Below are 24,803 nucleotides of genomic sequence, written 5' to 3'. Positions count from 1 at the left end.
TTGCCATTTCCCTTGGTGTACCATTAGTTCCAATATCCTGTTCCACATGTGTCTGTGATGGTGGGATCTTTGCCTGGGAGTGAGATTTTCAGAATATGTGGCTCTCAATATATCCCTTCTTTGAGACTTCAACAGATCTCCTGAATGCATCTGTCTAAACTAAGCCACTCTGCTTTAACCAGACTCTTCGTTAAGCTAATTGATGAGTTTTGCACTAATTCCTGCCTCTTTTCTCAGCTTGAGCAGCACTTCTGTTCACCAGCAAAGCTGTGAAATTCATGGGAGCAACTGTGACAGCAGCTCTGTAGTGACCCCTGAACTGGGCTGTATGTGCTGCCTTAGTCATACTGGAGAAAATTCTGGCAGACACTAAAATAATAGGAATTAGTCATGAGGAAGTGCAAATGTGAACTCTGTAGTTTGCCCCAAGTGAGTCCTATCCTGCAAAACACTAGAAACAGAAACAAAACACCAAGGAGCAGCTTCAAATCCCACAAACATCTTGTGGGTTTGGGTGCAACTCAGCATTAGCAATCCTTAGCAAAACATTCTGTCCTTATGCAAGAGCAGGGCACTTATTATCACACCCATTAATACAGTATTCTGGGAAGAGCATTGCTATTGCATTTTGAGCTTGTGCAATGGACTGATTAATGAAAAAGGCAGATGCTGCAAAAGGAAACTGTTTCAGTTTTTCAGAGCCCGGGGAAGTGATTCCAGGTTGAATTCAGCTATGGGACCATTCCTACTGTTGGAGTCTCTATCACTTCTTTTTTTACTTATTGGCCTGTCCGGATGCATCCTGTTATCACGTGGTGACCAGTGTGTTCTCTCTGTAGCATATCAGGGACTCCCTGTTGTGCATGAAATTATCACCTTTTGCAAAGAACAAACATTTGACAGTTGGGGGAATCCTGCAGGGTTGCAAAGACAATTTATGAATATATCCTCTTCTGGACTGCAAGCAGTGTTTGTGCATCAGGCTACGCTGTGCTTTGGTGAAGCATTATCCAATGAATGCTTCATGTCTGACAACTGCAGGCTTATGCGTCTCAGATAAAGCCCATGTGGTGACTATTAAAGGGAATTACTGTATGTATAACATGAAAGGGCTATAACTTTTTGAGGGGGGGGAAGTGTTTTGTTTTAAGTACCGGTGCTGTTACTAATTTTGCCTTCAGGATTGGTGTTGAGTTTAAAACAACCACAGTTGCTTTACCAAATACAGCTGAACAGTTTGAGCGTAAAGCTCCTTCTTGCTATAGCAAGTCAGCTTTGGGAAAGGAAGAGAGGATTGCACTTTCCTGGTGTGTTAGAGCTGTGGAATAGTGTGAGCTGCTGCTGATGGTGAAGATGTTGCTTCAGGTTTAGCACAAACTGGAATCTCTCTTGATATTCCCCTCTATAATCACCTGCATTTTTAGGTCTAAAATATTTTTGTGAGCACTTATTGCTGTATCTCTGTGTGGCAGTCAATGTAGTGTCATGGCAAAAGCAATAACGACTCTACTTCTCTCTTCTCTTTCTTAGGCCCCCCGAGGATTGCAGATAAAGTGATCCACCGTCAGTCAGTGAGGCTGGGCAGGACCATCAAGCTCCTGTGCCCAGTGGAGGGCGATCCCCCACCCCTCACCATGTGGATGAAGGATGGACGTACCATCCACAGTGGTTGGACGAGGTTCCGGATCCTTCAGCAAGGACTGAAAATCAAAGAGGTTGAGAGTGAAGATGCGGGAACCTACATTTGCAAAGCCACCAATGGTTTCGGCAGCACCAACGTGAACTACACCCTCATTGTGATAGGTGAGTAAAGCTAAATAAACACCAAGCCTCACTTTCCCTGCAGGGAGGAGAGGACAAATTGATTTTTGGGTAGCTGTCAGTGATTGTAGGTTTACTTTGCTAATCATTGACTGATCTCCACTCTTAAGTGGATCCTTCCAGTGTTTGAGTACTGCCAGAGCTGGCTGTGTTTCTGCACATCTTCTGCTGCAGCCGGCTGTGGGCAGATAAGATTACACAGTGCCAAAGGTTACAAATAAACAGAAATGATGCAATAGTCACTAGGGTCTAGATCACAATGAATTCCACACAGGAAAGGCTGTGTGATAAGGAGAGGTCACGCTGATCTTTATGTTTGCTGTTGGAATGGGGTAGTTCTCAAAACAAACATTAAGGTACCTATAAAAAAATATACAGCTGGAAGATCCACATACTGAGCTTTTGTGAAGTGTTGTTATCTTTAGGAGTAATAATATTTAGGTTAAAAAAAGGTTCAGAGACAGTATATGACTCAGGGGTGCTCAGTTGCTGAGAAATTAAATTGATGGAAGCAGGATTTAAAAAGCTTGGTGATCCCATGATAAAGTGAACAGTTCTCTGGTTGTGCTTTTGACTGGCCCAGAACTTGGCCTGGTGATGGGATTTTAGGGTAAGCATTCCTGAAGGTCCCCAGAGAAACTTCTCTGGATAATCAGAGATTCCTCTGGTGTGGCTGCCACAGAAATGTGCTCATTACTCTTTGTCTATGGAGGGAAAGAGCTGGGAAGAGGCTGGATTTGGATTACACTTGACAAGCTGGCGGATACTGAAGGAGCAAAAGGAAATGTTACAAAGAGAGAGGAAATAAGGCAACTTGCTGATGCTATTGCCAGGTCAGCACTCCTAGTATCTGGTCCACAGAGTTCTGTTTGTCCTTGGATAGTAAAAGTGAAGATGGAGGTTAGGGCTCCATCCTAGTGGTTGGCACTCGGCCTATGTGTTTCTTTCCAAATTGTTCTTCTTCCCATTCTTAGTAGGAGGACTGCTATGGACTCCGAGCATGTAGCAAACACTTGACACTGCTTGGTAAAGGATTATCACCCGATAACAGGGTGATTCTTGGTGAATGCACTTTGCAAAGCTAACGTGGGAAAGAAACCAGAACATTTGTGTCTTATCAGGAGAGAGGTACTTAGGTGAGGGAACACTCTTGCAGTACAACTCCTGTAGCATCACTGATGTAAAACTGTAAAAGCCAGATTATAGCTTACATACTCTTTGTGGCTTGGTTTTCTTCATACACATTCCTTTCCTTGTACTTCCTTTCTTTACTGCTACTCTGAGCTGAAAGGGTGAAGTGAAAATCATTTGTAAAGGTTATTGCCTCTGCAGACTCTTGGACATGGTTTCCAGACTATTTAGTGTGGAGAAGAGAATGTTAGAGGAAACTGCTTCAGTCATGATTGTGCTGTACATAGAGATTGCCAAAAACTTTAATATCTGTCATCCTTTGCCTTCTGTAACATTCAGGATCCAAGCTGGCTGCTGTGATTCCAAGGCAAAGTGGCTTTTCAGTAACAGTAAGACAAAGAAGGCCCTTGGTAGCATGACTGAAAGAGAAATGAGAGGGAAAAACGAGGAGGCATGGGGTAAAAGCTGACTTGTATTCAGGAAAGACTGAGGCAAAAATTGCAGTTCAGTTGGTCAGGGAAATTGGATTATCAAATTAAATTGTATCAAGAACAATAGTGTTCATTATATTTGGCACTGAAAAGCCTTAAGCACAAACACCAGTTATTTGGGGCCTCATCACACAGCTATGGAAGGAAATAGCAAGCTCCCACCAGCCTCTGTGGGTGTGAGATTGAACGCTATGCAAACAAATATTGATAACCAAGTGCCAAGAAAAGGGTAACTTTAAACTAAATGCGTGGCAGGCGTATGGACTGAGTTATTGTTCATCTCTTTGCGTCCTTATTATGATACTGGCTAAAGACTGTAATTCTTAGTCTTTGCAGCTTTCTACCTTGTCTCGCAGTGTACCTTTGTGCATTGTTGCTCAGGCCATTTTTAATGTATTATTGCTGTCACTCATCTCCAGTGATACATAAGTGTTCATGCAATGTTCAAACCAGTTTCTTTTCGCTACAAGAGTTTCCCTGAAAACAAATGTTCCCCCAGTGCCTTTCTTTCCAAGGTCTTCAAGTGAACACAAAGTATCAGTGACTTATTCTTTCAAAGGATGCAGGCATTTAATGCTTTAGCCAGATGCTCATGTTCACCCTGGTGAAAATGCTTTTGGTTGAGAAAGGTCCTTTGTTGATCTTTGAGAAGGAGGCAGTGTTTTAAAACCAACCACATGTCGGTTTTGAGGATGAAGATCAAATTGATGGAGCTGTTTTGTTTGTGTTCCGGAGAGCACAAACTTCATTAGGCACAGTGGCCTTTTGATCCACATGGGCTCTCATTCTCCAGCTTCTTCAAAGGAGAAAAACCCTCCTATAAACAGCTTTACTGCTGACACCTAATGCGTATAAACCATGCAGGTGTCGGACATAGGCAAGGTGGTTAAGATATTAAATCTAGAACAGAATCAAAGTATTCATTAAACAGTATTAAAAAAAAAAAAAAAAGCATTCTATTTTGGTATGGAAACATTCTTGGAATTTCAGTAGTGATATCTGAAATCCATACAGTAGCTTATTTAAGGATTTCCTAGTTACGTTATACAGTTTTAACTGACTTCTTCCACGCCACTGGCAAGTGAAGAACTGTAACTGCTATGTTATACATGTTATACATGTATACATGTTATAAAGTGCAGAAGGTTAACCTGAGGGCTTACTCGAGACCCTACAGAGAGCAGAAGCTAAAGTTTAGCTGTGCTGAACCTCTCTGCATTCAGTACTATGTCACTCTTAATAATATTAACTTCAATTAATCCCTGTATTCATCATAGTACAACAGAGAGCCAAGAAAAGTTTGTGACACTGTACATAAGAAAAAAGATCAGTGGATCCACTGACATCAGTGGGAGGCAGAGGTGAGCTCCCATGTTTATTTGTCAAGCTGGTCTTTGTGAAATGTAATAATGTGGGTTTAAGCCTCTTCTAATGACACCTGTGACTCTCGTGCCAGGTCTTGCTTACAACCAGCTGGCTCAGTGCATGAGTACAGCAAACTTGGGGCTGCCTCTGCCTGTCTCATATCTACACGTTGCCTGGCTGGAGAACTTCCAGTCTGCATGTGTGGATGAGAAGGATTGCTGGGTTTTTACAGATGGTAATCAAGGTAAAGAGAGATCAAGTAGTTAATTCAAGACCATAGAAAATATGAGATGTGGCTCAGAGTTGAGTCTAAACTTCTTAAATCCCACACTACTCCTCCTCCACATTGCTTAGTAAAGTCTTTTCTTCCTAATTTAGCATCTTCCTGCTGCTGTGTTGAAAGGGAATCTTCTCTTATTCTGAGGTTTTGATCTTCTCAGACAAAGGTTTTGCCAACCCACATGGTAGCAATTGGTTTCTGCCTTGCTTTTTTTTCATCCTCCCAGACTGCAGGACCCAGATCCCAAAGATCCAAGGAATCCTGATCGAATACACCCCTGCGTGAAATGTAAGCCAGTAAAAGCAGATAACCAATATAAGTCAAAACTACAATTTCCTCTCCTAGCCAGCCTTAATAGTTTTTGTGGCTTACCACAAGATTTGGGATGCCAATTATACTGCAGACAGATTTACTAATGTTGGAAGAGGAACTCTTCTTTAATCAGCATTAAATCTGCATTGCAGTTATTAAGTACAATGGTTCCTTATTATAGGGAATTATCTGTTGCTTATCAAAAGAAATGTGCTGTACTTCCCCAAAAACCTACTCATACAGTGTGCCTATGAAAATCTTATCTTTGAATGCCCACTACAGGTTTATTTCTTCTTATTCTTTTTCTCTTTCCCAGCTGAATCAATTCAGAAAGGATGGTTTACAATCGACAGGTGTGAAACTTAACTTTATTTTGTTATTAAATTCCTGGTTGAAACCTGTGGTTTCTTTACTGCAGAATAAAACTTCCTTGCCAGTAAGCTATAAAAGGAAGCCTAAAGCCAAAGAGGAAGAAACAACATATTGAGTAACTGCTTATTATTTGAACACTGTCCACCTTATGTACTGAATGAGGCATATTCTGCAGGAAGGAGTTCCAAGCGATAGTTCAACTGAAGCCTGCACCAAACTGCAGCAAGTAAGGAAAAATTGGACCAAGTGAAGTCATCGATTGCTTTGCTACTTATCCTTTGATTTTACAGTCAGATGTGGATTCCCTGAGATTTTAGTGGGTCATGTGAGAAATAAAGGAAAACAGGAAAATAATGTTCCTGCTTACAGTATTGCATCAATAGCCATGGTCTTCTGCACACACTGCAGATGCTGGTGCAAAGGGTTTCACAATCTGGAAGGGCGCTGGACAACATCCACTACCATCCCTTTCTACAGTAATAAACAGGATCACTTGTTCCAGAGGTCTGCTCATTCTCTGAAGGGAAATTCATTGATGAACACCTGTAGGAAAGACTATTAGTAAATATTTATGCTGTGGCATAATGACCTCTTTCACTAATGCACAACACAGAAGGCTTTTTACTTGCAGAAATGTTCTAGGTGAAACCCTGCAAGGTGTGCCAGCGTTGCAACACACAGGGCTATTGCTACAGGTGCTACCAGTAAATACTTCATCTTGCATCAACTGCTCAACCAAGTGATGAAAGATCAGACATTCTGTATTTATTTTTGTGTCTGCATTCATGCTTATTATTACCTTCTGTAGCAAGAAAATTAGGAAGCACTAGCATCTGTAGGTTTCTTGCTTCCCTTGATGCTTGTCAATTACATAAGACATCTTGCTTCATTGCATCTCAGCACACTATCTCAGATCAACATTTATATTCAAGGAACAGCTACTCCAGTGTTTTTCTTTCTTACCATGCATCCCTGCATGTCAGATTTGCTTTTTCTCTGGGTTTATTTGGAGAAAGGTTTGTGGGAAGAATCTATCACTGTCCAGTTCATGCTCCTCTTACCACTGCCTGGCTCTCCGAGTGGCAAAGCTCTGTGGTTCCCTTTTGGGCTGTGGAGCAAGGAAATGTTGAAGCACAGAGCAGCAGGAAGAGCACAGCTTGTTGTCCTGACCGTCAGATACGTTACTGAGAAACTGAGCTACATCTTGTTTTCAAACAAATCAAATTTGCTATTAAATGGCTACTGTCTGCCTGCTGCAATTGATTGCTTTGAGAATCCCCCCTGACATCAGAAGATTTATTTTTAGAGCAGTTTTTTTTCCTGCTGAGCCAGCTGCTACTTTATGCTTTTTACAACTTGACTAGAGGCAGCTCTCTTGGATAACAGGCATGTGTGAAAAATTTGCATTAAAATAACCTTTTTGTTTTAAACTGTCAGCATAAGTATCCTGAAAAAAAAAATAAAAATCATGGCAATGTCTGAATGGATATTTATTCTAATGTGCTTTTTTTTTCTGCTCACAGTAGTAGAAAATACCAAGTGAAATAAAAAAAGACAAGTACAGTAAAATATGGTTTGCATTACAGTTCTCCAATGAAGTCATCAATCCGTGTCTCAGAACTCATTTATAGTGCAAAAGCTGAGAAAACATTTGTAGCCTAGAGTAGAGTCAGGTGCCACCAGCCATCTTGGAAAAGCATGACAAATTCATTTATGTTTGGATTTTGGCCTCTTAATAAACTCCAGGGAACAGAGAGAGATGTGCTCAGCAATAAGATGTGAATCAACATTGAGTCAGCAGTGTGTGCACCAAGGGACTGCTAATGCGAAGCAAAAACTGAAATGAGTCAATGCTTTAAAAGGAAAAAGAAGTGTAGTCTTTGCATTTGAGCACAAGGTGGTTAAGCTTGTGCTGGTCATGGTAGGAAACTAGCAACCCTGCTTTAGCACGTTTACATTAGCACGAAGTGGGAAAGGCAGCCCATCCAGCATGGGACCGTTAACACGATCACTGGGCATATAATCATGACTAATGATGATTAGTCAGTTGTTATATGGAAATGAAGAATTCCTTGTGACAATAAACAGTAACAAAGTTCTTGTGTTTAATTTGTTAAGGCAGCTGGACCTACGTTGGTGGCCTTCTGTGCATACGCAGCCTGATTAACACCAGATGAGGATCTGGCCATAGTCACTGATGCTTAGTAATGGTTATGTTGCTAATTAAAGCTCGGTTTGTAATTGACCTTTGGGAGCTGCACTGCAAAGGGGAGACCTGATGTACTCCTCAAGGCCTACTAACTGCAATGACAGCACAAGTCCTCATCTACACATGGTGCAGTGTCACTGGGGCACAGCAAGACATCTGTGCTGATGCTCGGGGCTTTGGATCACAGCAAAGCCTGTCTAGGGGGTGGTGCTGAGTAAGGGGAACCTGTGTGTCAGCTTTTAGCATGAAGCTGGTGATGTGAATGAACTGATCCTCTTGACTAGAGGAGCCAAGCACAGAAAACGTGAGTATTTTCACGTTTTGGTGCAAATACGTAGCTAAAGACTTTTCTGTCAGAAATGAAGCTCCTTTTCCAGTGGAAGTGACTCATCGTTGACTAATGATTGTCTCACCCAGGCGAAGGCTCTTCCATCCGAGTATTTATTAGCTGAGGCATGAAGATACACACCCTTGTCACTGTCCAGGGATAGTACAAGCTTACAGGTCTGGATGTTAAAAATCAACTGAAAGGTGTTCACATCCCCCAAGTTCATGAAATCATAGAATTATTTGAGTTAGAAGAGACTCTTAAAAAGTCATCTAGTCCAACTTTATGCAATGAACAAGGATACCTACAGCTCCATCAGAGCCCCATCCAGCCTGACCTTGAACGTCTCCCAAGGAGAAGGGTGTCCACCACCTCTTTGGGCAGCCTGCGCCAGTGCTTCGCTACCCATGCTGTAAAAAACTTCTTGCTTATACCCAGTCTAAACATGCCCTCTTTTAGTTTGAAGCATTTCCCCCTTGTCCTATCAATAGTTTCACTGGTGCTTCATGTCTTCGTCATTTGGGGAATCCCATTTATAGTCTGTTTTGTCCTGGGAGAGGAGAGAGGAATACTCCAAAATGAAACGATGGCTATTTCTGGGTTGTTTGAGAAAAATGATTTTACTATTTTTAGTCATTTTGATGAGTTCTGTACTAGTTTCATGTCAGAGCAGCCTGTAGCAACTCGTTCTTGAAAAGCCTACCTCTAGGAAGAGGTGATGACGTGAGTGCCACTACCAGCTGAAACCATTCTAAAAATGACTGGTCGAGAATGCAGCAAGAAGAGATTTGAGTGATGGCTGTTGGTGTGCAGGTGTGAAGGGCTGGAAAACATCACAGGCAGCAGTCTGATTTCTTCCAAGTCCAGATCCATAATGTAACACAGTGCTAATTCAGTGAAATGTCCACAGTTTTTACAAGATCTTTGTTAGATTTTATTAGTTTCATTTGATTTTATAACAAACTTTACAGTACGCTTATCAATACATCATGTTCTGGCTAACAAAAGCCTCACTGTTTTGGGTATATTTCTTTTCCCCTTCGTGAAGCTGTAACATAGAAGCCAAGTTAAGAAGGTGACAACACCTGTTCACAATTTAAAGGAAATGAAAAGAGTTTTTTCCATGGATGTAAGCATGAAATTCATATGTATATATATGAATATATAATTTTCCTCTGTACGCCGTCCTGTGGTAGACTGTGGCAGACCAGAGCTGCAGCCAGTGTAAATTTGAGGCATGCAGGACATATGGATGCATTTAGCCCACAATCCTCTGCAGATGCTTTGGAGTGTGTAGCTGCTGCTACACCCATGCAAGTATCAAACTGCAGCTTAGTTTGCTGCACAAATATTGTTTGGGAATGAAAGCAGTACACGCCAGGCAGGCTGACATTAAAAGCATGTTTGATCTGAGCAGTTTATGGCTTCTGTCAGATGATACTAATAGAATCGGCCTCTGACTCCAGTGGGTTTGTGGTGTACGTTAGATTGTTATGTCAGTATGTCTGAGGTGAAAAACAGATTTTGCCTGAGTTTGTTAATCAGAGTTATCTTTGTTATAATTCTCCATAGGGCTAATGGGCAGGGTTTCAGACTGTGTGAAAACAGAGCAATGTGCACATCTGCTGGTCTGCTCACATCTACTGGTCCGTAGCATTTAGTAATAGTCCCATGTCTAAGTAAAGCCATAGCAGTCCCTCCAAGCAGGTGGCATGGATGTGTGCAGAGAGCAGACCTATAGAAGGTAGGGTCTCTTATTAAGGGTCTTTTGATTCATAGAATCATAGAATGGCCTGGGTTGAAAATGACCACAATGATCATCCAGTTCCAACCTCCTGCTATGTGCAGGGTCACCAACCACCAGACCAGGTTGCCCAGAGCCACATCCAGCCTGGCCTTGAATGCCTGCAGGGATGGGGCATCCACAACCTCCTTGGGCAACTTAATACACTTAATTTTGCCCTGAGTACTGGGAGGTCATCATGCTAATTGCAGACCTTGTCATCAGCAGTTTTGAGATACCTTCCCTCATGCCTACCATCCTCATGCCTACCATCTTAGATCAGCTTCTCCCAGCAGCAAGATCTTTCTGTTAATTTTTTACTGCTACCACTGTCCTCCCATTTTTTGGACAGAATTTCCTTGGCACTTGTGTCCCTTCTTGCCACAAACTGGACTTCATCTGGCCACATTGAGCACAGGGGACTCTGAGGTTGGGTTGTGCTTCTTGAGCAGTGTCTACAGGAGGTCTGTGCCAAAGAGCAACATGCCCCATTTGTTACTCAGTGTCCCCTGTTTGCCCTATAAATACCACAAGTAGTGTTTTGTAACTAAATTTCAACCCCTTCATATCAGTTAACTGAGAAATGCACAAAAGGCACACTTATAAATTAAAGTACAGTGCATAATGTTTGCTATAGAGAGAACAGCAGAAGTTGGGCTAGTTTATAGGGTGTGACTTGACTGTTGATTTTGGAGACTCTTTCTTTAAGCATAAATGCACACGCACACACTATTGATTGTTCATGTACTGCTTCTCAGTCAGTGCAAGTAGGTACATTGATTGTTTAAATGCATGACTGTAGAGGAGGTATATTTTTACATTCCTGTAGAATCTGGTTTCCTGTGCTGTATTTGACATTTGCATTAAAAAAATAAAAATGAAGAAAAAGATTAGAAAAAATACCCAACCTTCTGTCAATTTGGGTATAAACGTATTTTTAAATCCAATCTTTCTTTTTTTGTTTGATGAGAGAAAGAACATATGATGAATAATAGCATTGTGCTTGACTGCTCTGATTCATCTCACTTTATAATAACGTGGGTTTCTTCGTCAGACGAGCTGAGTGTTTACGTTATACAGTTCTGGCAATAAATTTGGAAAAGCAGAGGAAAAAAACACACTAATCCCAGGAGTTCTGAAACCTACACTCCTTCTTGAGCATACCCTGTTAAAGACATTAAGTCCCTTGCAAACATCCATCTATCAGCAGTTGAGAGTTTGTAAAAGGCGTACTTTGTTCTGAACTCCCTGCCCTACTGATTATGCACAGTTCTTTTATTTTGTGAATAGGATGATGACCCCTTAGCCTGGTAATGATGACAGATTTATGTATTTTAACACCCAGACGCTGCCGTATTTGTTAAGGGCTGCCAGACTCCAGCAGTGCTGCAACTGTAGTTTATTTTCACTGTCAGTTTGTGCTGCTTTTTAAGGTGTTCTGCAGCCACTGGAAGCAGCGCTGCTGCAGCTTTCAGAGGTTGAGATGTCAGGATGTTAAGAGCATAAGCCACCATTCTTGGACTGTTTCCACTCATAAAAAGTCAGTTTTTCTCCAGTTGCACTGATGAGGTGGAACCTGCTGCTCTCACTGAAGCCGAGGAAATGAAGAGAGAAATAAACCCCTCTAAGTGGTAAAAGATATCAGATACCACAGAATCTCTCCCTTCTCTTTCTACTCCCATAATGTCTTTTGCAGCCTTCAAAGTCATGTTTTAAAGGGAACCTTCTTTTGATGTTCAGTGAAAGTGAAGAACATGAACGTTATCTTACAAGCTTAGCTGTTAAAGCACTGTATGGGTCAGCACATCTGTCCTCTGCGCAGCACATCTGTCTGTGATTTCTTCTGTATTGTTTTAAATTGCTGCAAGTGGCAGAACAATAGGGAGACAAGCAGTAAGAACAATGCTGTCGTTTAAACATCAGCTAAATTACAAACAGCCCTGAACAGAAAATGTTTCATGCAAGTTAAAGGGAAGAAAATAGTTTTATTTTCCATTGCAAATTTCCAGTCTCTCTCTTTCCCCCCCCCCTTTCCATTCATAGAATCGTTTGAGTTGGAAGGTACCCCTGGGGTCCATCTGGTCCAACCCCCCTGCAGGGAACAGGGACACCTACAGCTCCATCAGGTGCTCAGAGCCCCATCCAGCCTGACCCTGAGTGTCCCCAGGGATGGGGCATCCACCACCTCTCTGGACAACTTGTTCCACATTTAAATCTCCCTTCTTTTAGTCTGTGTGTTCTGGAGTGCATATATAATTTTTTTCTGGACACACTACAAAGCATATAGGGCAAGAATTGCAGAATATGGATCTCTCTGATCCCTCTGATCCCTCTCTGATCTCTTCATGCCAACCAAGCCATTAAATCTGAGTTTATCACAAATGATGCATAGGGCTTTTATGCACTTATGACCTTTCTGCTGAGGTCTCCATCCTGCCCTTGCTGAATTTGCATCTGGAAGGAGAAGGTAATGGTGACAGTCCTCCTTGTTCACTGGTGGGAGCTTGGGAAGGGAGCTGGACTTGCATCATTCATGGGGTGGGATTCCCAGACCTGCCTGCTGCTCTTCAGAGCAGTCCCAGGAATCAGGTGGCAGAGGAGAAGGGCAACTCCCCAGCGCTGGCATTGCCCAGTTTTTGTGCTGTGTTTGCAGTGTCTCCTGTCAACTTCAATCCTACTTCGGCTTCTTCTGGTAGCCCTCATGTGTGCTTTGGCTGGAAAAATGGTCCAGCCCAAGTGAAAATTGTGGGAATTGAGCGCTGAGTGGGTTGTTCCAGCCAAGGTCTCTGGTGAACTGCTTTAGTTTGAGTGGAGTTTTGTTAATCCCTTTCCTTCGAGGAAGCTTGGAAGATACATTAGCCTTCACCCCGACAGGCATATCCTTGCACTGTGAGCTGACCTTGCTCATGTTAGTGACTATGTTGGGATCACCTTTGGGCACCCCATCAGCCATTTTTCTCTGGGATGGTTTTCAGAGCCTACAGGGAGGTGTCTGAGGGGCTGTAATCGTGGCCATTGTAAAAACGTCTCTCTGCAACCTTCAAAAAACAGTGTTTGTTATCCGAGTGCTTTGTTCTTGTGTAATTAGGGAGAATTTTGTGATGGCTCCCTGAAGCCTTGCCAGGATAAACAGACAAAAGGGCAGCGGCTGCCGGGGGTAGACCCATGGAATTGCGTCAGAGAGGAATTTGACCGCCTGACATCCTCAAGACCCTCAGCACTGGAGTGTATCTTCCATCCTTTTGCCAGGAATGATTTGGTTACTTTCTGCCCTTGTTCTAGGCAAAACCTGGGTCACGGACGCGTTCAACTATAAATTTAAACTCTTAAACTTCAAATACTGAAAATATGCTTTCGATGTGGCTATTGCCATTTGTTTGTTTGACCTGTGTTAACCCTTCTGAGGAATTCTTGGCTCTTCTCATGCTCCAAGTGCCACATTTTACAGGACAAGCTGCACACCAGACTGCTCACAAGTGGTATTTTTCCCATCCTTCGGTGCCTGCAGTGAGGGAGGGAATGCTACTGCTCCAACAAGGCCACGCTGACATGTCCTGAAGGGCAAACTCATTAAAAGATTCACCAGATCCTATCCACCTGGTATTTGGAGAAAGCACTCCTCTGTGTTTAAGGCCAAATCTATTTATCTTTGCTCATGTGCTATGGACCGCAGAAATAGTTTCAGACATAGGGAATAAAACCCAACAACTTCCCCCTCACTTCTTTCCTGTTATTTCTGCTGCAGCCTGTTTTTACAGTGTTTTATTGCCTTTCTTATTGACAGTTACCTCCCTGGAGCTCCGTACCAGCTTTTCTGGCACTTACCATGGGGAAAATGTTTGCTGTAGGGGTATGAACAGTTGCTTATTTGCTTAGTTTGAAGCTACTCTTTTTGTCTCTCCCAAAACCTGATACCACCTCATCTCTGCAGCAAGCACACTGATAATGATATAAATTCTGGGATGACCCTGGTTCTGTGCATTGTTTATTCATGGTCTCATGGACCCCAGAGTGTAATTCTGAGCCTGTTCACTATGTTCTATATAGTATGGTTTTTTTCCTCCAACTTCAAATACTGAACTGAGATGATACAGCCAATTCTTTGCTGATACTGTTCAGAGTATAAAGCAGTGGGTGGATATGTAGCCACCACTTCTTACAGTCCTCTCTTCCAACATGGCATGACTCAGTCCTTGAGTGAAATGTTTTTTGCCCTCTTAAGGAGGGAAGGAGAGGATTCCATTGAGAGTTCTGTAATTTTAAAGGATGCTAAACTGAACTTACAGCAATTTATCTCCGGGGCCAGAGAAGATGGAAGATAAAGGGAATGCTTTCAAAAGCGCTCAGCCAAGGCCTTCTGAAGAGCTCCTATTAACTTCCTGGGAATGAGCATTGCCGATGCTGAAAGGTTTTGAAACCTTACCTAGCCAACCAGTGACACTGTTTGAAAAATGTATGTACTGAGCAGACATTGAACCCTAATTAAACTGTGCATCAGCTGACTACTGAGGTGCTTTCTCAAGAACTGGTGGTCTAGATGGAAGTTGAGAAAATGGGCTTGTCCAATGCTTTGGGATTCAGATTGTGGAAGACATTTAAGTTAAGTACTGGAATATGCTTCCCAGGGAGGTGGTTGAATCGCCATCCCTGGATATGTTTAAGAACCATTTGGATGTGGTGCTCAGGGATATGATGTAGCAGAGGGTTGTTAGAGTTAGGGTACTATGGTTAGGCTGTGGTTGGACTTGATGATCTTCAAGGTCTTTTCCAATCTGGGTAATTCTATGATTCTATGATTTAGGTACCACCTCTGGACATGAGCTGTGCCTGCTGCAGCTGTTAAATGCAAATGAATAAGAATGTGGAAGGTGAAGTCTGAGACAGTCCCAAGGTTGCAGTAATCAATTATTCTTTTCCACTTTAAGGAAACTCTAAGCTCAGATACCAGAACACTATCACTGGATGCATTCAGTTACTGTTGGTCATAGCAGGAAATCAGTAGAATTACTCAGAAAGAATGTGTGTGAGTCAGGAGCAGGATGTTCTGCCTGTGTTGCCAAGAGTCTCCCTGATACCTATCCTCATTAACTTTAGGACTGCTAAAATTCATTGCACACATCCAAGAGGAGAGGAGTAGCTTTCAATGGTGGTTCTGCAGGGAGGAAATGAATGAGAGAAGGAGTAAAAGGAAAAAAAACATCAGGGGAGGGATTCTGTAAAAATCTTTCCTTCCTTTTGTATTGCAGACATATGAAGTACTTAATATTTTAAGAGCATCTTACTTAGAAAAGCTGGCAGAGATGGGATTCACTATGAGGCTGCCAGATAGATTTACAAATCAGCCTTACGAACTCCTACTGCTTAAACATACCAGAATGTGACAATTAAAGCCAACATCTGGAATTCATTGGTGGAGCAGATCCCAGATAAACATTAAATGAATGTCCATTTCCTTAGCATTGGATTTCCTCTGGCTACCATAGCTTAAGCAGTGTCATCCTATCAGATAGAGCTGCTGGTGATAGCAGAGTGAATGTCAAAGTCATGAGCCAGGTCTCTTCTCTTTGTTTCATCTTCTAGCAGCAAAACTAGGTCTAGAACTGGGCTGAACAGACACCTGCGGTTATTTCCAGCTGACTGCTGAGATGGCATCCTCATGTCATTAGCCTGGGCTAAAATGGTCATGAGAATCCCTTTTTCTTCTGGCAGGGGAGAGTGGTTTATGGGCTGTTAGTAGAACCCCATGTTTGGACCCCATGAATGTGCTCCTGGAGGGGGTGTCTAACTCTGCCTTGGATTCAATACTTCAGGTTAGTTAGGTTAATTTCCCTTGGAGATTCAAAAGAAAGCACCGGGTAATGATCATTTCAACTTGAAAAGTGTTTGGTTTTGCTTTATATATTTATTTACTGCATAAACCCCTTTCTTCCATCACATGTTCCCTGGCAGAACTTTTCAAGACTCAAACACTGCTCAACCCTCACTAATGGAGTCAGAACCATCAGGGAGTGTTGTGTTTGCACCAAGCTGTCTCTCTGCTTTGACATGTTGCTGGAGGAGGCCTAGGGCTGTAATTAAGTCCTACAGAATCTATTGGGATATGATTTTGGTAAACAGCAGTTTTAGAGGTTTTCTGTCACTCAGTGCTTAGTTATCTTGCTGAAAGACCTTCACAGTGAGAGATCTGCAAGTGAGATCTGTATGGCTCTGGCATTTTGCATTCTGATCAAATAGAGTTGCCTGACTCAGGGTAGACCCAAAGAGGCAGAAATATTTTCTGCTGGTTGGTCCTTTTCCCCTTGTATGTACCTGGATTTATCAGCAAGCTGAAACTGCAGCATGAAAGAGCTCCACAGAGAGGAAAGATTCATATAAGTTTGTGGTTATGTCATTTTGCTTTGCTGGTGACTTCTATCTGGTGGGCTTTCCAAAGCAGATGATAAATACCTTCTTGTCTGTTATAGTGCCAATGATAGTCTGAAGTACCAATTTCCTCCTGCGGAAGATAGGATTCCTAGGTCTATAAAATTTATACAGTATACTTTCTGATTTTTATTAGCCTAGTAAAAGATATCATATATTGTGTGCTTCTGTATTGCTGGATGTTATGGACTGGGGAATTATTCTGCAGGGCAACGGGCTGAATGCTGTGGCTGAAAATACTGATTTATCTGAGCTGTGAAACCACTCAACCCAGCAGATAATGAAAGTCCTTGAAATGCTTTAGACATCCACAACCATTTTAGAATATCCCACAAGGAGGCTATGGGTTACGCTGTCATTTAGCTTTTAGTTGTTGCTAATTAGTTCCACCTAAATTTCCCCAGCTCATTCCTTGTTTCTCAAATATAACACCCCCAAAGCGTGAATATTGTTTGCTCTCTCAGTTGCTTGTGACAACTGGTTTGTTTGTCAGTGAGCAGAATCTAGATATCTTTAAAAATATAGTAATTTACAGGAAAAATACACTGCAAGGCCCAACCAGGAGTGGGAAGGGCAGGGGCAAGAGCAGAAAACAAGACTCAGATTTATAGTCCAAGCACGCAAGGCTGATCAAGGACTGGAGGAGATATAAGATGTTAAAGGCAGTTTCTAAACCTTGTGTGGAGTCAATGGGATAAGTGGACTCTACGTTCCCTATTAGTTTTGTGTCTTTGCATTGTTTCTCTTATCTGGACAGCTAAAAATAGAAACAAAGCATTTGCCAGTAAAGCAGGTATTGTCTAAGAGCCTCTCTTGCTATTCAAATAGAAATTCACAATAAGAATGGGTTAATTGTTCTGGGGTCAGAGCAGGCTGAGTGTGGAGATACATTTAGGTACCTACAGCTTCTCCTTGCAAGATCAGCAATGACTTCGACTTTGTACCTAAGAGCTGTCCTACAGTGAAGGAGGGGAAAATATAGTAGACATGCACAGTGAAGGAATAAGAGCTCTGTTCACTGCTTGGCTTAGGCTGGAATGTTTTTAGGTAAGCACATTTTGCTGATATCATTCATTTGCGAGCAAGAAATGCCCAGGGTGACCTTGTATCAACACGTTGACAGATGTGGGAGTGGAGAGTATCAGGACTGTGTTCTGGAATGGGATATTAAGAGGATCTTTGCCATCTGGGGGCTCCTGCTCTTCCCTCTGGGAAAATAGTGGCCAAGTGGAAATAGAACCCAGACACAGCCCAGAACTTGCCTCCATTGCGTTGCTCCTCTTGCAGCCAAACAGCACAGAGCTGTGGAGACTTTGGGCTGTGTTACCCCTGCCCAGCCCCAGAGCTGCTGTCAGAGAGAGATACCACATCCTTTTGACCAGGCTAAAACTTAATAAAGTGCTGTTTCTCTGTCCCCATTTCTTCCACATGGGAGTAATGACCAGGTTCATTCACCCTTTGTTTAGTAAAGGCCAGTGGAAGGTAAATCTGAGGTAATTCTATTTCCTTCTGCACCACTTTTCTGACTGAAAAATAACACCACAGCCCCTGTGGTTGTCTGTAGGGTTATTTAGTGCTCCAACCTCTTTTTGTTCCCCTTCCCTTTCCCGAACTCTAGCGCTGCTGAGCAGAAGAACTGCTCCATTGTGTGAGCCCAAAGGAAACACTGCATAGAAAATGCGAGGAATTTTTAGGCCATGATATGTTTGGACTAGGAAGCAGGGGAGTCAGAGGAATGCGGTGCGTGGTTCCAAAAATATTCCTTGCAATAGCTCTCTTGGTCAGTAACAGCTATTTGTGTTGGCCCGCCGGCCCCTGGAGCAGTGGTGATGTCATTCCCTGGTGCAATGGAGGTGGAAACACAGAGACAGCCCTGTGGTTCTGTGGGGCTGGGAGCAAGCAGCTGAACCCAGTGCCTTCTCCTGTCTCAAATGCTCCTTCTGTTGTAAAAAAAGAGGAGAAAAAAGAGAAGTATTGTGGGGGTTGAGGATGGCTTTAAAGTGATTAACAGCATCACAGAAACACAGAATCAGAATGGCTTAGGTTGGAGGGGACCTTAAAGATCATCCAGTCCCAACCCCCTGCTGTGGGCTGGTTGCCCCTCACCAGATCATGTCACCCAGGGTCCCAGCCATGGCCTTGAACACCTCCAGGGATGGGGCACCCACAGCTTCTCTGGACAACCTGTTCCAGTGCCTCACCACCCTCTAGGTAAAAGTTTTCTCCCTAACATCTCCTCTTTTTTTAGTATAAAGCCACTCTCCCTTGTCCTATCATTGCTAGGGCATGTAAAAAGTTGGTCCCCTCCTGCTTATAAACTCCCTTCCAATAGTGGAAGGAAACGATGTGAAAACAACCCCAAAGCATATGAATGCAAAAGGTTTCTTAGTCTTGATACTTAACTTTTGTCTTGATAAAACCCATGCCATGCTGACAGTTATACAGTGGCAGGAAATTGTTAAAGGTGTCAGGTTTTCCATTTTAATTCTGGGAGCACTCTGGGAATAGATTTTCTTGAAAATGCTGTTGAAAAGGTCCTATTTTCTAAATTGGAAGGATTTACAATTTACCTTTTCTGTTAACCTCTTGTTCTTCAAAAGGTTAAATAAGGGAAATTCCTCTTTTTGAACACTGGTAGCTGTTTGACAAGGTTCCCCTTGCACAGGGTAACACTGGGATTCTCAACAAATGAACCAGTGTAATGGTAGTAAAAGAAGTGCCTACTTGGAGGCTCTTTACAGAGGTCCTAGAAAACTACTTAAATTGCATTATTTGTACACACTGCTTAATATACTCTATTAAAGCTTAGATCTCGCACAGGTGCCTTACCTCTTCAGTGTGCTATACAGTTTTGGGTGAGTTATTCCTCAAAGAACTTGGGAGGGAATCATATTACCAAGGTGGAACTTGGGATACCAGCACAGCTGATTTATTAGCGAGCAGTTGGGTTCCTTGGTGTTGCTTGAAGCCTGAATTCTGTTAAGATGTCTTTAAAGAAGAGCAGAGTCTGATATATTTGCAGTAGGCAAATATGAGATGGAGGCAAAGGAAGTGCTGGATGGTGGCTGAATGCTGGATGGTAGGGGAAGGAAAGGATGCTGCAATATGATTTTGAGGTGTCCCAGGCTGTTGGGAAATGCAGGCTAAGGGCAGTGCTGAGTTGCTATATATGGTGCTAGCACAAGTAGATGGGAGATGATTTGGATTAAAACTAGAGCCTCTGTGTCTCTAGCAGCTCTATAGCTCTGCAAAGCTGATGTCCCTTTAGGAAGAAAAAGCCTGTGGAGCTTGTAGAGTGTTTGGAAAGGGATCAGGTGATCTCAAGGAGCAGTCTTCCCATGACTAATCAGCATCTCGGTTTTCAGTCCATAACAGCTTATGTAACCATCTTCTGAATCTGTGCCTGTATTCCAGAACTGGTGTGTCAGCTAACTATGGAGCAGGCCTGGAAGACTATGGGGCAAACTATGGGCAAGGGAATATGTCAGGCTTAATAGGACAGCCAGTCCCTTGATTAGCTCTATTCTGGCAGCTGCCCACTAACCAGCTTCCAGTATAAATAATCTGGGGTTGATATTCCCAGAGCTTAAACTATGAAGGCCATACTGTGCTCTTTCTCAACACCATGACCTTAATAGGTTTCCAGTAAGAGCTGTAAAAACTGTCCCCCCCACCCGCTCTGCTTTGTGACTTGAAGACATCTGTGCAGCAGTGTATGGCTTAGTGACCTGGGCAGAAGACAGTGAAGCCCACTGCTTAATAGGAGAAGAAAGATCTTTGATGTGTCCCAGATTAATGGTCTGTCTAATTAGTCACTGAAGTAGATTTGATAGATCTGAAGTAAATTGTATTAGAAACCTTAATGGTCATGGGTAATTCTTTTTTGTATTCTCCAGATAGTCTGATAAACTGCAATTAGGTGATTGTTTTGGGACATGCAGTGAAGAGGACAAAATGGACAAAAGAAGCTGCATTGGAAAAAGGAGGAAGAGAAGGCTGGTTGTACAGTGAGATGTTCATTAGGTCTCAGGTGCTTTAAGGAACTCAGTGGGGCAGGTTATAGATGCCTTATGCAGAAACCTAAAGCATCAGGTTTTTATTGGTGCACAGTTCCATCATACCCATAGATGAGTGCCAAATGCCAGCAAAACTGAAGCAAGGTGGGACAAAGGCAGTCTTATACAGCTGGCAGGAGCACTGAGGAAATATAAGCAACCTTTGGACTGAGGGGCCCCCTACCCTTGTGATGGGGATGGTGAAATGGGAGTGGGTAGCATAACAGTTTCCTGCAGGATGAAGCCCTATTTGTCAGTCTGGCTACATGGTCGGGATGGGCTACTGATACAGGGGTGCTCCCCTTTTCTCTTTCTTGTATTAGCATTGTAACCCCACCCAGTGAAATTCCTGTCCTAATTTCAGACATTATCAGTCTCAATTTGCACCCAGCCGTTCCCCCATGAGGCACAGCCTGCTCTCTCTGCAGCCATTTGCTGCCCGGTCTGGATTGTACCACGCTGCAAGGCCAGCAGTGAACACTGGATTCATTTTCTGTGTTATTGTTAGAATGAGCTCTTTATAACCATTCAATTTTCCTTTAAATAAATCCCATTTGGAAAAACAAATCCTGCCCATAAAAGCAGCTCTCTGTGCTGGGTTAGTTTTCAGTGTACTGTACATGGCTGTATATTTGGGTTTATGTCTCCAGGCTAAGCTCCTGCATACAGCCAGTATTCATGCTGGAGCAATGGCAAAGCCATTTCCTGGGATTCGTGGGGTTTAATTGGGTGTAATGGCATTAGGGAAGATGGAAGAAAGCAAGGTGGGAAAGTAAATAAGCCAGGCAGTTTGTTCCAGTGACCTCTGTGTGAAAGATTATATAGGATTCAAGTTCATACCCATAAAGTCTGAGGTAGAAAAGATTGTCTTGGCTTATACTCAGCCTATATTGCACATCTTGACTGCCTGACTCCCATGTTTGTGTCTGCTCCTTGCCCCATCTTTTTCCCTGCTGTCCCTATGCCTTGTGGATGTAAAACCTCATCTGAAAGCTGCATCTGGAGGCAGGAAAGGTACCTAACTATTGTGGTCCCCATCCAGAGCAGATGAGAATTTTCTGTGTGCACATAGGATGTTGGGAGGACTGGCTGATTAGGAACAGACTCAGCTTTGTGGCACTCAACAGGTTGCACATGCTTTGATAGAGAAATGAAGAGGGACTATATTTGCCAGATTGAATATCATTGTGGACTCTTAGCAGTTCCAGTGTGGAAGACACTGTGGACCTCCACTGTTAGGACACAGAGTGGGAAATTTCAGCTTGAGCAACAGTAGTCTGAAGGTGTAATTGTGAGGGAGTGTGAGGCACCCTCTTCCTTTCCATCCCGATTACATCTGGAATCAGTTCACCCTGCTATTTAATAGCACTATAATAGTATTACTTTGCAGTTTTGCAGTACGTTTGCAAATAAGGCCTCAGTCTCTTTTTAGTGGTGAGTCACACTTAAATTGCAAAAGCTTTTGAGTATTTTTCTCCTAATTTCTTCATGTAATCCTTGAGGAAGACTGGCTTATTTCTGCTCCTGCCTATCCTGGATATGAGAGAATACAAAGAACTACTTCTGGATTTCATCTTTGCAGAGATCTTGGAGCTTTTTAATTTTCTTTTGCTTTTGCTTTTTCTTCCTTTTTTTCTTTCCCACTAAGCTTTAAGGGATGGAAGGAAACCTGGTCTAATACTTTAACCCAGAGCACAGGATGAGATAATTTTAGGACGTTTCTGCTTGCTGGAGGGGCTGTGTGCCACTGTTGAGATAGGTTGGGATTTTTGGACACTGCAAAGGGACTGCATTGTTCTGTATAATGCAGAGCAAATTCCAAGTGGGACTTCCTAGACCTCAGCAAAAAAAACTGGCCAAAGGCTCCTGTTCCTGCATTGCTTTTGACCTCTTGTTCATCCTTCCTTGTGCAGAACAATGCAGCGGTCACGGGAGAAAAGTTCTTCAGTTCCTGTGGATCTTCACAGCTTGCAAATGGTTCAGCTTGCGTGGCTCCTGCTAAAACCATTTCCTTTGCAAAAGCCATTTAATAGAAACTCGGAATGTAGTCCCTTCATTTCAAGCAGCAAGTCTTAGTCTTAGGCATAAGCAGCTGAGCTCCGGATTTCATTGTAATGATCCTATTTTAGGAGTTAAAGTGAAACTTGGATTCTGGTCACACCATCAGTGCTCTGTTTTTCCTCAGGTAGAAGTTTTGCCAACTGTACTTGTGTCCTTGGGGAAAAATAACAAGTGTGTAGGATTAGGATGATATTTGATAGTGCTGAAAAGGAGAAAGGTTTTACATGGAGGTAAATATTTAGTGTTTATGTCAGTTGGGCATACAGCATTTGATTTCCTAAGTTCTCCTCTCTCCCTCTCCTCTTACCTCTCTCTGTCATGTATGTGTTCATATGACATGGGAACACCTGTCAGAGCTTTATAAGATGGGAGATTTTATGGACCTTTAATTTGCATGATGGTGTTGGAACAGCCAAAAGGCAGCACAGTGCTAAAAAGCAAGGTACTGCTTTGCAGTCCCCTGGGCTTCAGTGTAGCCTGAGATGCTTGGGGCTGTGCCAAGTCTGAATTTGACTCTCTGGTTTTGAAATGATTCTGCTCTCTGTCTGAGGGCAAATCCTTCATGTATTTTCCTGGATCCAAGGCTTACACCATTTATACCATGTCTGCTCCCATCCTGCTGTCTTGGATATCAAGGCAGCTACATCCATTTGACAGATCCTGGGAATCTTCTGCCCATTCTTGGCTACAAACTCTGCCTAATCTCACCTCAGGACTGGATTTTCTTTGTTGGGCATCACAGTTTTCCTTCCTGCTTTACACCATATTTGTGCAGGCATGGATTATCATTCTTGGTATTACTTTATCCTCCAAAAGCTATTTTTTAGTTCACGGTCCCAAACAATTTAAAATATATTGGAGTTATTTACAGTTCATGTCATCGTGCTCTGAAATCCAAGTGGAAAGCAAGGCCGTGTTGTGCTAGACATTTTTCTTCCATGTAGTAAGAAATAGATCTCACCCTTATGATCTTACAGGCTGAGTCAATTCTACAGACAAATGATGAGTGGCAGCCCTTGTCCCAATTCTCACAGGAAGTTTGTAGAGAAACTGGAAATTGAGCTCCTTTAGGAACTTGAATTGAAATTGAACTCTGTGTTACAAGTCCCAGTGTCAGAGTCAGAAGTCTGTCCTTCTTCTCTAAAACTTACTTATTAATAGATGTTATTTCTCTGCATGGGAGGCTTTCCCAAAACCTAAATATTTTCTTATTGGATTTCATCTTGCTTGTTCGAGATAGACACACTCTAATGAATTTGATAACCCATTTTTGCATTTGGCTTTCTACTATTACAACTCAAATACATGATAAAGAATAGAGTTAGGTCCTACTTATAAAAACAAGATCTGGTAATGTGTCAGGAAAATTCTCTTAACACATATGGTTTTGAGTGTCAAAACTTGCCTGGAAGACATGCTTAAAAGAGAAAATAAAGCACATTATAATGTTCAGGGAATGAAGAGGATAAGATGTGAGATAAAGGTGCTTCCATGCGGGCATACCTGGCCCAGATGTGAAAGCTTCAATCTTTTAACAACTCAGAAGTTTCTGTAATCTGTCCTAACCCCTGACTGTGGTCAATGTTTCCCTCTGAAGTTTATATATATGCACATACAAACATGTATTTTTGGCCAAATTTATTTTACAGGCATGAGGATTCCCATGATGTACCTGTTGTATTAGTGACCCAAAAGTGTCCCAATGCGCTGGATGTACCGTAAATCTTCTTGACCTTTTCATAGAATCAGTTTGGTCTTAGAATTTTACAGATTTATAGCATTACATTAAAAGAAGTGCAAATTCTGTTCTCTAAGGAGTTGCTTTTTTGGGGAAGTCTTTGAACTTATAATCTGTACTGGGCTGTGTGCTACAAAATTATATGGTGAAACTGTCTGTACTATCACTGATATCTGTATTATTGCTGTACTGCCTCTGAGTTTGTTCCCTCAAATAGAGTCTTTATGTGCTGACTTTAGGAATGGGACATCAGAACAGTGTTCTATAACCACTTTAGATAAGCGTATGTGACTGCACAATCCTCAAGAAAGCAAAAAAACAAAGGCTGTTGCTTTTGATAAGAAGGTATTATAGAGCGATGTGACTGAAACTGAAGTTATTGAGGTAAATATGAAGATATTGAGGTAGACAGGATACACAGTAGTTACACGAAT

At 42.4% G+C, this 24,803-nt stretch overlaps 1 protein-coding gene across 2 annotated transcripts in view; it reads left to right on the top strand.

Annotated features, from left to right (window-relative positions):
* The window catches only part of FGFRL1 (fibroblast growth factor receptor like 1), a 154,875-nt gene that overhangs the window by 74,523 nt on the left and 55,549 nt on the right, over positions 1-24,803 (top strand). For both annotated transcript variants that reach the window (XM_015862663.2, XM_032444052.1), the window contains one exon: positions 1,531-1,803. In XM_015862663.2, the coding sequence (XP_015718149.1) occupies positions 1,531-1,803 (273 nt within the window). The remainder of the gene's footprint in view (positions 1-1,530; positions 1,804-24,803) is intronic.

This window comes from Coturnix japonica, chromosome 4 (assembly GCF_001577835.2).
Source record: "Coturnix japonica isolate 7356 chromosome 4, Coturnix japonica 2.1, whole genome shotgun sequence".
NCBI lineage: Eukaryota > Metazoa > Chordata > Aves > Galliformes > Phasianidae > Coturnix > Coturnix japonica.
Note: the sequence above shows the minus strand (reverse complement) of the source record. Positions and strands in the feature narration are given on the sequence as shown.